The following is a 14,269-nucleotide window of genomic DNA, read 5'->3' on the forward strand; positions in this document are numbered from 1 at the left end:
GGACAGGGAGACAGCAAAGTTTGCAGCAGCCTGCAATTCTGTCCTCTTTGGCCATCTGAAATGAAAGCATGTGGTGTAGGGAGCTGAAACAGGGCGCAGGGATTCATTTAAGTACCCAAGAATCTCTTAAATAAAACTAAACTATCACAGACTTGGTTCTTCAAGACACTTCATTTTATGACATATCTTAATATTTTACAGTATAAAACAAACGGTAATGAAGGAAGAAAAAGACTAACCTTAGAACAAACAAAATCAACTAATGTAGCTTCTTCTTCACCTATGTATTCTATAATTTTCTTATTAATCCACGGTCTAATTCGTCGTTCCATCAATATCTGCAAAATAAAGTATGGTTACTAAATTGAAATGATTTTTGTAAGTGTACTTACAAAAAAGCCTGTAACGTTGTGAGTTTTCATAATAATAAAACAGAATCATTCACAACTAAGACAGACATAAATCGACATATATTTGCTTCTAATTTATAAAGACTTCAAGTACCACCACCAATTCCCCAACAATCTACTAAATTCTCAATGTCGAGGTTCCAGCCACATTATCATCCCTACTTATGGTTAACAGAATCAACTGACTTTGTATGCTATATTCAAAACCACTTCCAATAAAATGATGAACAATGATTTGCTACTCACAGAATCCACAATAGACCAATCCAGGGGATAAGCAAAGAGCTCAGGTTTGGCTGTAGGGATTTTCTCAATGAGACTCTTAATGTGTTTGCGCTTTTCTTCAGTGTTTACAGTGCCTTTGGTAGCATTTTTATCATCTTCACCATAATCCAAAGGAACCAGTTTCCTTTTTCGGGGTACATCATCACTGTCTTCATCCTCAAATTTGTTGAAGACACTATCTACAGGGAGTTTCTTTCTCTTCACAGAATTAGGTTGACCAGGACTATTGGAAGCACCTATAGTAAAAACACTGTATAAGCATGACGACGTAATTTTAAAATGTTACATTTTACAACCCATGATCCCCTCAAAAGCAATACAAAATATACTTCTACAAATCTCAGAGAAATATCCCAACTATAAAAAATAACTCACTACTCACAAGTGCTAGAAAATTAAACTTTTCACTTCTTCTCAGAACTTGAGGCAGCTGCAGATATAGGAGCACTAGTAGAACTATGAAAACAATGGTGAGCTAGGAAGGCATTTTTGAGTATTTTCTATCTACCTACCAAGCAGCACATTTATTTTTTCCTTAAGATAAAACTTAGGTGTTTAACGGGAGAGAAAGCAGAATGGAAGAAATGCTAACATACCTAGTTTAAGACTTAGTCCTATTTTTGGCCTATGCTCCTCCGGTTGCTGTTGATCTGGTGAGTTTTCGTGAGGAATTATAATACCACAGGGAGACTCATCCCCAGGAGTGTTGGGGGTTGCATTGCCACTGGCAGAGGAAACAGATGGGGCAGAACTGATGGGCCTCAGAGTTGGTTTGAGACAGGGCTTCTGCTCTGGCTCCTCTTCCTCTTCCACGGGTTCCTCTCGTTTTTCTTCTTTTTCTTGCTTTTCTTCTTCCTCTTCCTCTGATTCTGGTTCTTGCTTTATTTGTGGTTGTCTGCGCCTCTCAGCCTCTTGTTCCATCTAAAACCAAAAACAATCATATTAAATAAAGCAGACCACAGCTATACTTAATTCAACTGGCTTTTTGTTTTATATTATCTTCACAAAATCTCTTTTTATTTCTCATTAGGGATAGTGAAACACTGCCTACTTCTACAGTCAGAAAGCTGAGTAAATCTGTAAAGTATATTAGGTACTCCGTGAAATTTTTTTAAAAAGATTTTATTTGTATTATTTATTTATTTTTAGAGAGAGAAGAAAGGAAGTAGAAAGAAAGGGACAGAAACATCAATGTGCGGTTGCCTCTCACACGCACCCCACTGGGGAAGTGGCCCACAATCCAGGCATGTGCCCTGAGTGGGAATCAAACCGGCGACCCTTTAGTTCGCAGGCTGGTACTCAATCCACTGAACCACACCAGCCAGGGCTGCAAAATTTTAAAAATATTTTACATATATTACCATTCTTCAGTGGCTTGTACATACTCTTCAGATTTACAAAGGTAAATATATAATAGCTGATTCAAAATGAAAAATGATTTTTTTAATTTTTATTAAGAAATTATAACCAGAATTTTTATTTAAGAACAGTGTACACAATACATAAGAGGCAACTCAAAACCTCAGCATGGTCATATGCTATCATTTCTTCTTCCTAGCTAATGGCTAAGGGTGGTAGTCACTTCTGTATTCATGAACAAAAGAAAGATATAAGCAGGTAGAGGGAATTTAGGACTCTAAGGTCTATAACAAAATGAATGAAACCCTGATATTATGAAAGATAATAAAAAATAATAAGACCATTGTAAAACTTAAATAGATATTTTTTTCTCAACATGAAACCAAAAAAATGAAAATATATATATATTCTAAACTACATAAAATTTCAAATCCACTGGTAGAGAATTAAAAAATAAAAACATCCTAACCTAAATGTTACAATGGTAAGGATTTAAAAGACTGATAATATGCTCTGAAGGTATGAAAAAAAAACAGAAGCACTATAAATTGGTAAAATTCTGGGTGGAAGAGTATACCTCATTTAAAAACATATCAGAAAATGGCATGTAAATTGTAATTCCACTTATAAAACTTATGTATGAGTGGGGTATATGTATACCTTTGTGGTGACATTTAAAAAGGAAACTACACGTTTATAATGATTATAACTGGCTATTAGAAATCAGATGGTCTTTACTCTCCTTACTGTGTTGCATGTTGTCTGAACTTTTCTATTTACTCATTAAGTACGTTATCAACAGAAAAAGAACACTATTTCATTTTGAAAAATAAAAGGGACATGTTAGAAGACATGGTTTCTGTTAACAAACAGCACATTAACAGATTTTTAAAGTTGACAGGAAGAGTTTAGAACATTATTATTCATGGAACATTCTCATTATTAGATATATTATGAACTAAAAACTTTTAAAAGTGACACTCCTTTTTTCCTAATAAGCATGGGGTATGCCATGTCTTATGACACAATCTTTTCCTTTTAAATGACAAGCTGTTTATTACAAAATCTCTATTTTGTAAATAAAATAATTTGGGATGTCAATGAGAGAGGAAACTCAAACCACAAGAGCCCATTGTAGAAAGAGGTTTCTAGCAAAATTTCATTGAAAGATATTCATTTAACTTAAGTAGTATTCACAAAAATAAAGGAATAAGACATCTGGAAGATATTTAGAATAATTAAACTTAAAAATAAACCAATTGATGATCTGTGTAAAACAACAGAGGAAGAGTACTAATGATCTCCCCAAAATAGCATGATTCATGAAGCATAAAAGTATATTTCCATTATAAAGTAAACTACATCACAGTTGACTTAAAAGGGCATGATACCAATGTCACTCCAATAAACAATAAAATTTTTTTTTTTAAATGATCTGATAATCTTAAAAGAGTACTGTTACGTATGTTATAGAGACTCACCCTCTGAAGCTCTGCATCTGGATCTGGATGCCCTTCTGCCAGAAGTCGCTGCCTGATTTCCTCTAACTCTTCCTTCTCTCTTTTCCTATCCCGTTCATCTGCTTCCATTTCCTTTTCCCTATCACGCAACCTTTTCTGAAGAGCACTTCCTCTGCAAAAGAAAATCGTAACAGGCCATCTTCAATACTCAGATCAATAACAATTGCACATGAGGTCTCCAAAAGCACTTTCTTGCAATATTAAAAGCTGCATGCTAACGGACTGAAGATTCTCAATGTTCTGTTATCTGCAGAACACCCAAGACATCGTGATCTCTACGTGTTACTATTTAACAAGTGAGCACGGTCTTGTCACTTATCACCACGCCTCATTGTTAAGTCATTTTAAATTACTATCTAAAACAGAAAAGTAACTTCCAGAAAGAAGGAAAGCTCTCATTTTGTGCCTATTCCTCAGGGAAACCCCAACACGTAACTTGTGCTCTTGGATGCCAAGTTGTGAAAAGTTAACACAAGTAGTTGGTAACACTAAGAATAGCGCTGTATCTTCAAGTAAAATAATTTTTCCTTGTGGAAAAAAGTTCTAAAAAAAAGTAGTGCAGAATCAATAGAAAACAGAGGTTCTCTCTAACTAGAAGCTTAATTTATCTCAGAATGTTGAATTATGTTCTGCTATTTCATGAATTAGTAAGTTTACATTTCTTGGATTTTCTATAAAACCAAGTCTTTGACTTTTTTAAATAAGTTACTAATTCTGATGTTTTCATTGTTTGGCTCCAGTTTATTAAACTTAATTATATATCAAATGCCTGGACCATGTGAGATACATGAGATTTTTTTACAAATTAAAAATATTGTCCGTATCTTCAGGGAAATTAGTTTGAGTAGAGGGAGCAGAACAAAACCAACCAGTTTACCCCAGCGACATAAGTGCTAGAGTTAAAGTAGTTCAGAAATGCCATGGGAACAAAGAGATGAAGGAAGAAAGGTTTCACCAATGCTCACTTCACAGTAATACATCAACTGGGCAAGGGAGGAGATGTACGGGAGTTTGGATTGTTCTGTGGCACTGCTGAAAGCCTTGAAGACAACAATTTCTAGACCACCTGAGGCAGTTATAAAGATTAGTTATAACTTGCTTTACAAACTGGACATCTTTAAAATAAAGGAATGAAAATCTGTAATACTATTATGGACTTCCCCCCACACCGAAAAGATACACAGATACACAGAATTGTCGATCCTTTGGCAACAGCTACTTCCCCAACTGCCCAAACATTCTCCCCAAAACAGCGCTATCAACTACGGGGGTGATTACAAGATAGAATATGAAGATTCTGGTATCTTTCTTTTTTATTGTGCTAAGTGAACTTGCACTCTGGTAGACAAGGAAGAATAGAGCTAAAAAAAAAAATGCTGAAAATATGAGTTGATAAAGCAAGGATTCTTTACCTGTAATATTTGGGATCATCTCTATCATCATCATAATCTTCTAAAAATTCCTTTAGTCGTTTGGCTTCTTTTGCCTTTGAGGAAATGAAGAACAAAGAGTGCAAAATTAACATAAAAGTCTTTTAGGTTACACCCTCCCCCTTTCTTGGGAACAGATTTTTCTTATCCATACCACTTGAACTTTATAATTCTCATATACTTCATATATTAAATGTGCATAACAGTATATATTTTTTGTCTTTTACTCATAAGACAAGTCAGATTTAGGACGCATCTGTAAAATAAAACCACACATAGTATGCTATAATAAATTTCCTCTCTCAATATAATCTTCAAAGTACAGTAAGTATTTTCTAATTAATGAAACCTGAGCACACCAAGAAACAAAACTGAAAGTTATCTTATTGAATCTGTTAACTGAACAAAAAAATATTTTACACACTTCATTTGCAGGTAAATGATGCTACAAGTAGTTTTTGAGAAATGTAGGATGAAAATTGTAAATCATGTTCATGCATCAACTTTAAGGTAATGCCTGTTTTACTTTGAGTACACAAAGCATGAAAGTACATGAACCTCTTATTCCTATTTTTGGAATTTTAAATACAATATTATATTTAATTGCAGTTATACCTAACAATTATATATGTATAAATAAATATATAACCTACATCTATATCTATTATATCAACAGCTACAAAATCTATATACAAAGCAGGTTAACAGCAGGTTTGACTAAAGTAAAATCTTAACACAATTCATCCAGTTCATGTATTACCTCTTTAAAGAATTCCCCAATCTAATCCTCTGTGACCAACTCCTCCCCCAGAGAGCCTCTCTGCACTTCCAAAATACAGTGAATACACACACCTTCACCATACCTTAAACACTCTCACATGTGCTACAGTATCTTCTCTGACAATATACCCAGATTTCAAAATTAGAAACATTATTCTTATATATCCAGTATTTTGCACAAGGATGGGATATAATGTACACTAAAAATTTGTCAAATGAATAAAAGTAGACTATCAAGTAGCAATGACAATACAAATGTCAAAATAAAACACAGGATGACTCCTAAGGTAAACACTAAAACAAACCTAAGTTACCACTCTTGAAGAGCAGAAACTTTCACTTTTTACATCAGATTTTCTGTTACTTGAACATTTTACTATGAGCAAATAAATGTTTTTGTGCTTTTTTAAGTCCCCAAACAAAAAATAATAGGAATTTTTCTACTGGAAGACAGGTTTCAGATTTGCTTGTAGGAAGCAGGATCACATCAAATCTATTCCACAATGTTGTTGGTGGCAAACATTTCTTCAAATAATTATGTCTCTTACTATATTGTTATTTTCCTACTTTCTAACCTATGGATGAAAAAGAAATTCTAGAACAACAACTACAATCCAGAGAAATAAAGTATTTTAAATAATTCAATGACGTTAGTGGATGTACTATCCAGAACACCCATACTATCTATCTAGTTGCTGCATGCACCCTTTGGTTACTTACAAAAATTCCCTCTATGTCTCATGTTCAAAAGCTATTTGAAGAAGATTCCTAACTTCAGTGAAGTTTTTGGAAGAATAATCTCCAAACTGGAGATAAAGAAACTTTCATGAAATTCTGGCAAAGACAGAACACATGGAACATACTACTAAAACAAATACTATGATAAAATATATTTTTTTCATTTTACTAACAACCTAAACCAATTGCTTCACTTTTATAGTTTACCAAGAAATGCAAATGTGAAAAACAAGACGTATTTTTTATGATTATCATATAGTCAAAAGAATAATAATCTAAGGAAGAACTATAATCCATAAATGTTATATACAGAAGACAGTAATTTTGATTTATAAAACCAGAGGTCTTCTCATGACACTCTTTCCTCCTTCCAAAGGTACTGACTGATACAGAGTATCAAAGCCTCTTCAAATTCAAAAATGTTGCAGATTCTTAATCAGAGAATGTTGTATAAATTCTCATTTTATATATTACTCTGACAGATTTACTTTGAAACGTATGCCAAAAGATAGTTTTGTTTATAGATAGCAAAAATGTAAAAATCAGGAGGAAAAAGATTTTGGTGTACTTAAAGTCTCTCAAGGTTACTTGAAATATATGAAAATAAAATTATACTGGGAGCTCAGATAATTTAATTATAGTTATTTTTAGTTAACAGTAAAAATTTGATCTCATTTACATCTGAAAATCACATATTTATAACTAGAATATTACCATTTCTCTTCTTCGTTCTTCTTCTCTTTCAGCCTCTTTCTCATATTCCCGAGTTTTCTTTCGTTCTCTGATTTCCCAATTCTTAAGACGCTAAAAAATGAAATTGTCAGAGCTTTAAAAATGTATACAAAGGGTTAAGTTTTTGACTAAGCTACTAAATAACAAGCTTTACAAATAAAAATATTTCCTCAATTTACCTCTTGATAAGCAGCTTCTTTCTCTCGGAGTTTTCTCTCAAGTTTTCTTCGTTCATATGCATCTTCTTCATCCTCTTCTCGGTCCCTCTTCTTGTCTTTCTCTCTCTCACGCTCCCGTTCCCTTTCACGTTCTCTCTCTCGCTCGCGTTCTCTTTCTCGTTCCCGTTCTCTCTCTCTCTCTCTTTCACGCTCCCGTTCCCGTTCCCGATCTCTGCTCTTTTCTCTACATAAAGATTAAAAAAAAAAAAATCTGTCAGTTTCCCTTGTTTTCTTTTCAAAACCAATGAAGAAAGAACAACATATATTATGAAATACACAAACTCACAAGCCAGAATTCAGCATCTGATTTCTGCAGAATTGTAAACTCCTCTGTATTTGTCAGAGACATAGAATATACTTCCAGCCCCGAATCCTGAATTCAATGTTAATGCATGTTGGTATCTCAGAAAACAAACCAACAAAGACCCCAAGTATAAGAAATAAAAAGGACTAATGAACATGTTGAAAGGTAATCTATTTCACTAGTGGTCAAGGAATAAAGGTGTTGGAAGAGTGTGAAGAAAAGAGCATTTTGGCATGTTTCATAGGTACATTAAAACTATATTTAGGAGAAATGGAAAGTTCTCAAGTATTTAATTCGGAATGATAAAACCCAGCTGCCATGTATGGTATGATGCCAGGGACTTAAATAAATACAAATAGCCCTGACTGGGGTGGCTCAGTGGATTTAGTGCTGGACTATAAAGCAAAGGATTGCTGGTTCGATTTCCAGTCAAGGCACATGCCTGTGTTGAGGGCCAGGTCTCCAGTAGGTGGTGTGTGAGAGGCAACCACACATTGATGTTTCTCTCCCTCTCTTTCTCCCTCCCTCCCCCTCTTTAAAAATAAATGAATAAAATCTCTAAGTACAAATATATATGTATATATGAAATACATTATTTATGGGTTCCTATCTGTAGAAATATAAAAACACTGAATTTGTAGAGGTCAAAATCCCAATGACGGTTATCCAAAAGGATACACTAGTTATTCCAGGGGAGGAAGGAAAATTGAGAATTTTAATGCCCACTAAATAGTAAGAGCACTGAACTTCCAGTTCCAGCAATTGGTAAACTGACTTAAAGTGGACCTCCTTTCAGCTAATAGTAAGATGGAAAATTTGTAACATAAAAATGTGTATTTGAGCTCTAGCTGGTGTGGCTCAGTGGACTGAGCGCTGGCCTGCAAACCAAAAGGTCACAGGTTGGATTCCAGTGCAGGGCACATGCCTGGGTTGCAGGCCAGGTCCCCCGTGGGGGTGCACAAGATGCAACCACACACTCATGTTTCTCTTTCTCTCCCTCTCTTCCCTTCTCTAAAAATAAATAAAATCTTTAAAAAAAATTGTGTATTTGAATAGAGAGTGGGATGTCTGGCTTGTAAGTGGGAAGCTCTCAGCATAGTGTGTAATGAAAGGGTGATTTAAAATGAGTGATGTTGAGAAAGATTTTTGTTCAAAAGTGTACCCAATGCCATACTGTGGGAAAGGGAGGTGAGCACAAGACTGGCCCAAATCTCCATGGTCTATGTGTCTGAAAGACAGGTCAGGCCCGTGGATTTTCTTACAGGGATGCCAACAAGAACAAAAGCATCACCTAAGGAAGGGTTACACTGATGGAGTATTTGGAGAAAACAAAAAAGTACATCCCTAGAACAAAAATGATCTTCACTGGCCTTAAGAAGAGTACAGAATGGAAGACTTCATAGCTTAACTTAAAAAGCTACTAATGACTAATAGTTGGCCACTGCCTTATTTATTGCAAATGCCTCATAACTTTTTTATAGGTACTATGTTTAAATTGATCTCATACACCTGAATTCAGATCATGGTGGTTGACAGAACATTTCTTTTGTGCAGACCAGATTTAAATAATATGGTTAAAAGAATAAGATTAGCTTTTTAAACTTTAATGGTAATTTTGATTCAGCAAGTGCTTTCAACATTCTTCCCTTTTAAAAATATGACTGGACTTGATTCATAATGATCGACTTTTGACAGAGATGGTGAATACCATTTCAAAACCTGTAGGAGACTGGTTATAATTTATAGTTACGTTTATGCCACTCGTTATAGTAACATGTTTAAATACTGAGGAAATATTGTACCTTCACTGTTTCTTCGAACAGCAAGACTCACTTGTGTTTCAAATTGTGTTCATTAGCCCATTTAAAAGGCAAGGGCTAAAGATAAACTGGCAGTGTCCATTTTACCTTTTTTGATACTAACTATGCCAATTTAATTAAAATTTCCTGTATCTAATCTGTTGCCTTTTACTTAATTAAAGGTATTTTAGTGTGATCTGTGTAAAATATCAAAGAAAGAATATTTAACCCTTTAAAAAATATACATTTGAAACTTAGCTTGGGGAAAAAAGGTGTTTTTCTTCCTCCCCTCCTTCAAACCTCCCTTTTCCACTTCTTTTGTTCATTTTTACTCCCTCAATTCCTAAAGAATTTGAGATGATTCGTCAATTGAAATCAATAATAAAGAAAAATTTCTAAGTACAACAAAACAAAAAGGTGTAATTACTAGCAAAATTCATAGTAATAAAGAGAGCAAATCTAGAGTTTGGAAGGTGAGTTGTGGGCATCCAGTAGACTATATGACCAAATAAAAGACACAAAAGGCTAAGTGCTGTGGTGCTGGAGCTGATTTCCCAGTACACAGGACCACAACGAAACAAAGACTAGGGGAAAAAGGCCACAGGCCTAGGAAATCCTGTCTACCCATAACACTGGGTGGATAATTGGTGTGTTCTGGGTCTGTGTAAAAACTGGCTTAAGGCAGAAACTAATTTAAAAAAGAAAATTGTTCCTTTCACCAGCGTTTTACATGGGCAATACAGCAAGCTGGGCATGCTCTGTGGCTAAGGAAGTTCTCTATCACATAAATGTAAACGGTCCTAAGAGTGCTAACCTGCAGTTCGAGTAAAACTATCAGGAAGACAGTAACTTCTATGAAGCCTTACCTTGATCGACTCCGATCCTTATTTCGATCTGAACTCCTTTCTCGATCGCGGTCACGATCTCTTTCTCGATCCCGATCACGATCTCTCTCCTTTGTCCGGTCACGATCCCTATCCCGTTCTCGTTCCCGCTCCCGTTCCTTCTCCTTTTCTCGTTCACGTTCTCTTTCCCTTTCTCGTTCCCGTTCTCGCCTTTCTCGTTCCCTTTCACGCTCCCTCTCTCTTTCTCTCCGTTCTTTCTCAATTTCCTGTCTTTCTTTTTCTTTTTTGCCTTTCTCTTCTTCCAGTTTCTAGAAACCAATAAAAGTACTTTTAGAGTTAACTCTGTAGCTCCTGTATTCAGAATTTTCCCGGCGCACTGCCCAATACTGGGGGGGAGGGGGACAAAAAACAGCAGCAACAACAACAGAAAAAAAAACCACCGGTACTTCATGTTCAAATACTTGTGGTTTTATACTTGACAAATTAAACTAAAACAATCACAAGACTAGATAGATTTCGTGCAAAACCATATGCTCTACAGAGACCAGGTATCTCCAATCTTGGATGCTGGGAGATTGTGTCAAGTGTGGCTGGCCAGTCAATGATTATATAGTAACTAAAATGACCACGAGAAATGTGTTGGTTCATAATAATTTCTAGACATACAATCACTTGGCTAAAATGTAATTCTTCCCATTATAAATTTCTGTAAATCAGTGGGACTACTGATACTAACTTCAGCCCCAGGCTTCCCATTACCTGAGGGTTACTAGTTAAGGGTTTTAAAGAGGTGGGAAATAACAGTCAGGCCACTGTAATACAACTAAATCTACCCTCTGGTTTGCCCACCCTCCAAAAGGCAAGGTGAATTCAGCCAAGATCTGCTTTACTATCTATGTTGAAACATTTACTCCCATCATTACAAGATGGATAAGCCCACCAAATTCAGAAGTTTGAAAATCACTCACTTCAAGCAAAAATGTACGTTATTGTAATAGTTTCATTTAACTTAACCATAAAAGCAACATATTTATGCCCCTTATGCCTATAAGACAATAAAAATATATTGCAGTGATAAATCCATCCTTGGAAGGAACGATTGTGTATTAACTTACAGATGCTGTGCTAGGACATGGATCGCCAACACTGGATTAACCTTGCCTACAAGCTATGTTTCTGGGAGGAAGAGCAAGTACATGGTTCACAAATAAACCAAATAACAAAGTCAGACCAAGCTTGTACCCTGCCAAGATTACCAGTGTACCATACGGTTTCTACACAATCTCAGAAAGAAAAAGAAAATATCCCAAACAGGAAAAACAAAACAAAACCAAAACATATTTATCCCTTTGGTTCCATGATTAGAGTCACTGAAATAAACTGTAGCAATAAATGTGCATTTTTTTTTCTTTTCTCAGTCATGTAAAGCATTTAAAACAACTTTAAAAAGTAATCTTACCTGTTATACTCTTTTTCTCTTGCTCATGGATCAGAGAACTGAGAGAGGATTATGAAAGAAAAGCTAACGCATGAGAAATCAATATATTCAGCCGCTGTGCCAATCTTTATCAAAGTAGAATGTAGGCAAAGCTAAAACTGAATACATTGAAATTACAAAGAGAAGAGAAAAAGAAATGGTAGAAGACAGAAACTGAAAGCTATTTAAAGGGGTATATTCTAATTTCTGAAACAGTTCTAAAGGATTACAAAAATTTAAATTTTACAATGAGGCTAGACTACATAGAACTTACCTCAGTGTCATACACTTATAAAGAAATTTATTTCTGAGATAAATACTTACAGATTATTTTAGCTGTTCCAAAAATTTCTTTTGTAGAATTCCTCATTTTTTTACTCTTGCTTAGTCACTGCACTACTTAATTTCTTAAGTGTACAGTTTCACTTATGTAAATAATAATTTGTTTCAGAACTCAATTCAAAGGTTTTGTTCTAAGTAAATGAAAAAGTGAGTGAATCTGATTCATACTAAATGCATTTCTAAAAGATTGTATCTGCAATAAATAGATACAAACATACACACATATCTATTTTAAGACAAAGACTGAAGAAAGAGGAAATGGAGTCTAAAATGATGTAAGAAAGTAATGAAATAATGAAAAGGACAGAAAAAAAATCATAAATCTTACCTTATTCTCTCTTCAGACTCGTCCGTGCTGTAAATGGACGCCCCCTGCCACGCTGATACCCTGACAGTCTGTGGTTATTTAATAAACTCATACCAAAACATGCAAAGGTTCACTGAGCTCATTTTTTGTTACTCAAGTTTTTAAACATTTCCTTTAACCATACCACCCAATAAAATAAACATTTTTTCTTTTTCATTTTGACTTTTTGTTAAAGCACATTTTGGAAATTCAAAACATTCCCCCCACAGTAAATTAAGTCTTAGGTAGTCAAATGCCTAACAGCTTCTCAAAACTCTGAAGCAGATATCTTGAATTAATGTTTTAAAACACAATTTCAATACTTTACCAATGACATGACATGGTTTAACAAATAACAAAAAGGGGGTAAACCACACACACAATTGTATACTATTTTTAAGCTTACTCAGACACTGAATTTGAATATTAAACCTAACCAAAAGTATTCCTCTAAAATGACTTCCCATGGATTACCCTTTTAACTCTAAAAATCAACTCAGGAGAACTGCATTTGTGCTTTTAGACAAATTTAATTCCTGAAAAAGTACTGTGTGCATGAGCTAGGGCTGGGCCTGGATAGTAAGTGTTCAGCAGCACTGAGTCAATGGCATTAATTGTCAACTTGGAATTTTGAAAGCAGTAAGAAAAAATAAGAGTAAATAAAAGAAAATATAAACACAACATTTCACTGAATTAAAGGTCACTCAGTCTTATGAGGAAGAACCAGTAATATCTTAGCTCTAGTATTAAAATATATTTCATGCAATATTTGCATTTCACTGTCCATAAGCATCACCTTCAACATCAGCAAACATTCAAAGATACACTGTCGTTGAGAGAAGCTTTCAATAGGCAAAACTCGTGAGTGGGATTTACTATGCACAAATACCCATTTCCAAGCCAGTTACCCCTTTGCATATTTTTCTGAGGGGGCATCCATAAATATAATAAAAAACAGAAGCTCATACTTACATCCTATTCCTTGTTACTTTCCAAGCTGAGTGTTTCATCTTGCATTAGTCACCATATGATCTCTATCATAATGGTGGGGGGTCAATGAATAGATTAGCTTTATGGGCATTTACAGTTCTTCCATGCATCTAAAATTTGGTAAGTCTGGTAACCACTGACCTACTTTTTAAAATCTCCCCCTCTCAACTTAAATCTATACAAATATAATCTTAAATTTTAACCTCAGCTCTAAAAAAAAGGTTTTCCTAAGATTTAAGTTAAATAACTGCCCCCAGAAATACACTACAGTGTATGTTATCCTGCCCCCGTGAATCTAGTTTAAATCTGACCTTGATGTTTATGTTGAAATCTAAAAATAAAATTAGCTTTCACTCATATTAAAGTGAGATGACTGCAGAGTAGTCAGTAACTGAAAAAAACTAAGTACAATATGTCAAGGTCCACTTTAATATGGTATTGGTCTTCAGTTTTTTTTTCTATCTAAAATATCGATTAAACCTATAAAAAGCATTTATAAGTATATCCTAATGTAAGGTTGTTTTTTTTTTTTGTCTGTTTGCTTTGGATTCTGTAAAAAGTCTAGATTGGTATCAAGTGAAAAAACAAGAATACTACCTTGTGTGTGTCTCTGAATTTGCTGATCTCTCGGGATATCAGATCTCTTTTGTCTTCTTCCATTTCTATAGCATTTATATCCTCCTAAAACACAGAG

At 34.7% G+C, this 14,269-nt stretch overlaps 1 protein-coding gene across 2 annotated transcripts in view; it reads right to left on the reverse strand.

Annotated features, from left to right (window-relative positions):
- The window catches only part of RBM25 (RNA binding motif protein 25), a 49,931-nt gene that overhangs the window by 4,902 nt on the left and 30,760 nt on the right, over positions 1-14,269 (reverse strand). For both annotated transcript variants that reach the window (XM_054567327.1, XM_054567326.1), the window contains exons 9-17: positions 14,173-14,256; positions 10,442-10,728; positions 7,434-7,656; positions 7,237-7,326; positions 4,987-5,060; positions 3,536-3,686; positions 1,292-1,616; positions 657-931; positions 240-338 (exon numbers count right to left, since the gene is read on the reverse strand). In XM_054567327.1, coding sequence (XP_054423302.1) covers positions 240-338; positions 657-931; positions 1,292-1,616; positions 3,536-3,686; positions 4,987-5,060; positions 7,237-7,326; positions 7,434-7,656; positions 10,442-10,728; positions 14,173-14,256 — 1,608 coding nt within the window. The remainder of the gene's footprint in view (positions 1-239; positions 339-656; positions 932-1,291; positions 1,617-3,535; positions 3,687-4,986; positions 5,061-7,236; positions 7,327-7,433; positions 7,657-10,441; positions 10,729-14,172; positions 14,257-14,269) is intronic.

The sequence above is a fragment of the Pteronotus mesoamericanus genome, unplaced genomic scaffold, assembly GCF_021234165.1.
Source record: "Pteronotus mesoamericanus isolate MK-2021 breed Mesoamerican mustached bat unplaced genomic scaffold, CSHL_Meso_final contig_182, whole genome shotgun sequence".
Lineage (NCBI taxonomy): Eukaryota > Metazoa > Chordata > Mammalia > Chiroptera > Mormoopidae > Pteronotus > Pteronotus mesoamericanus.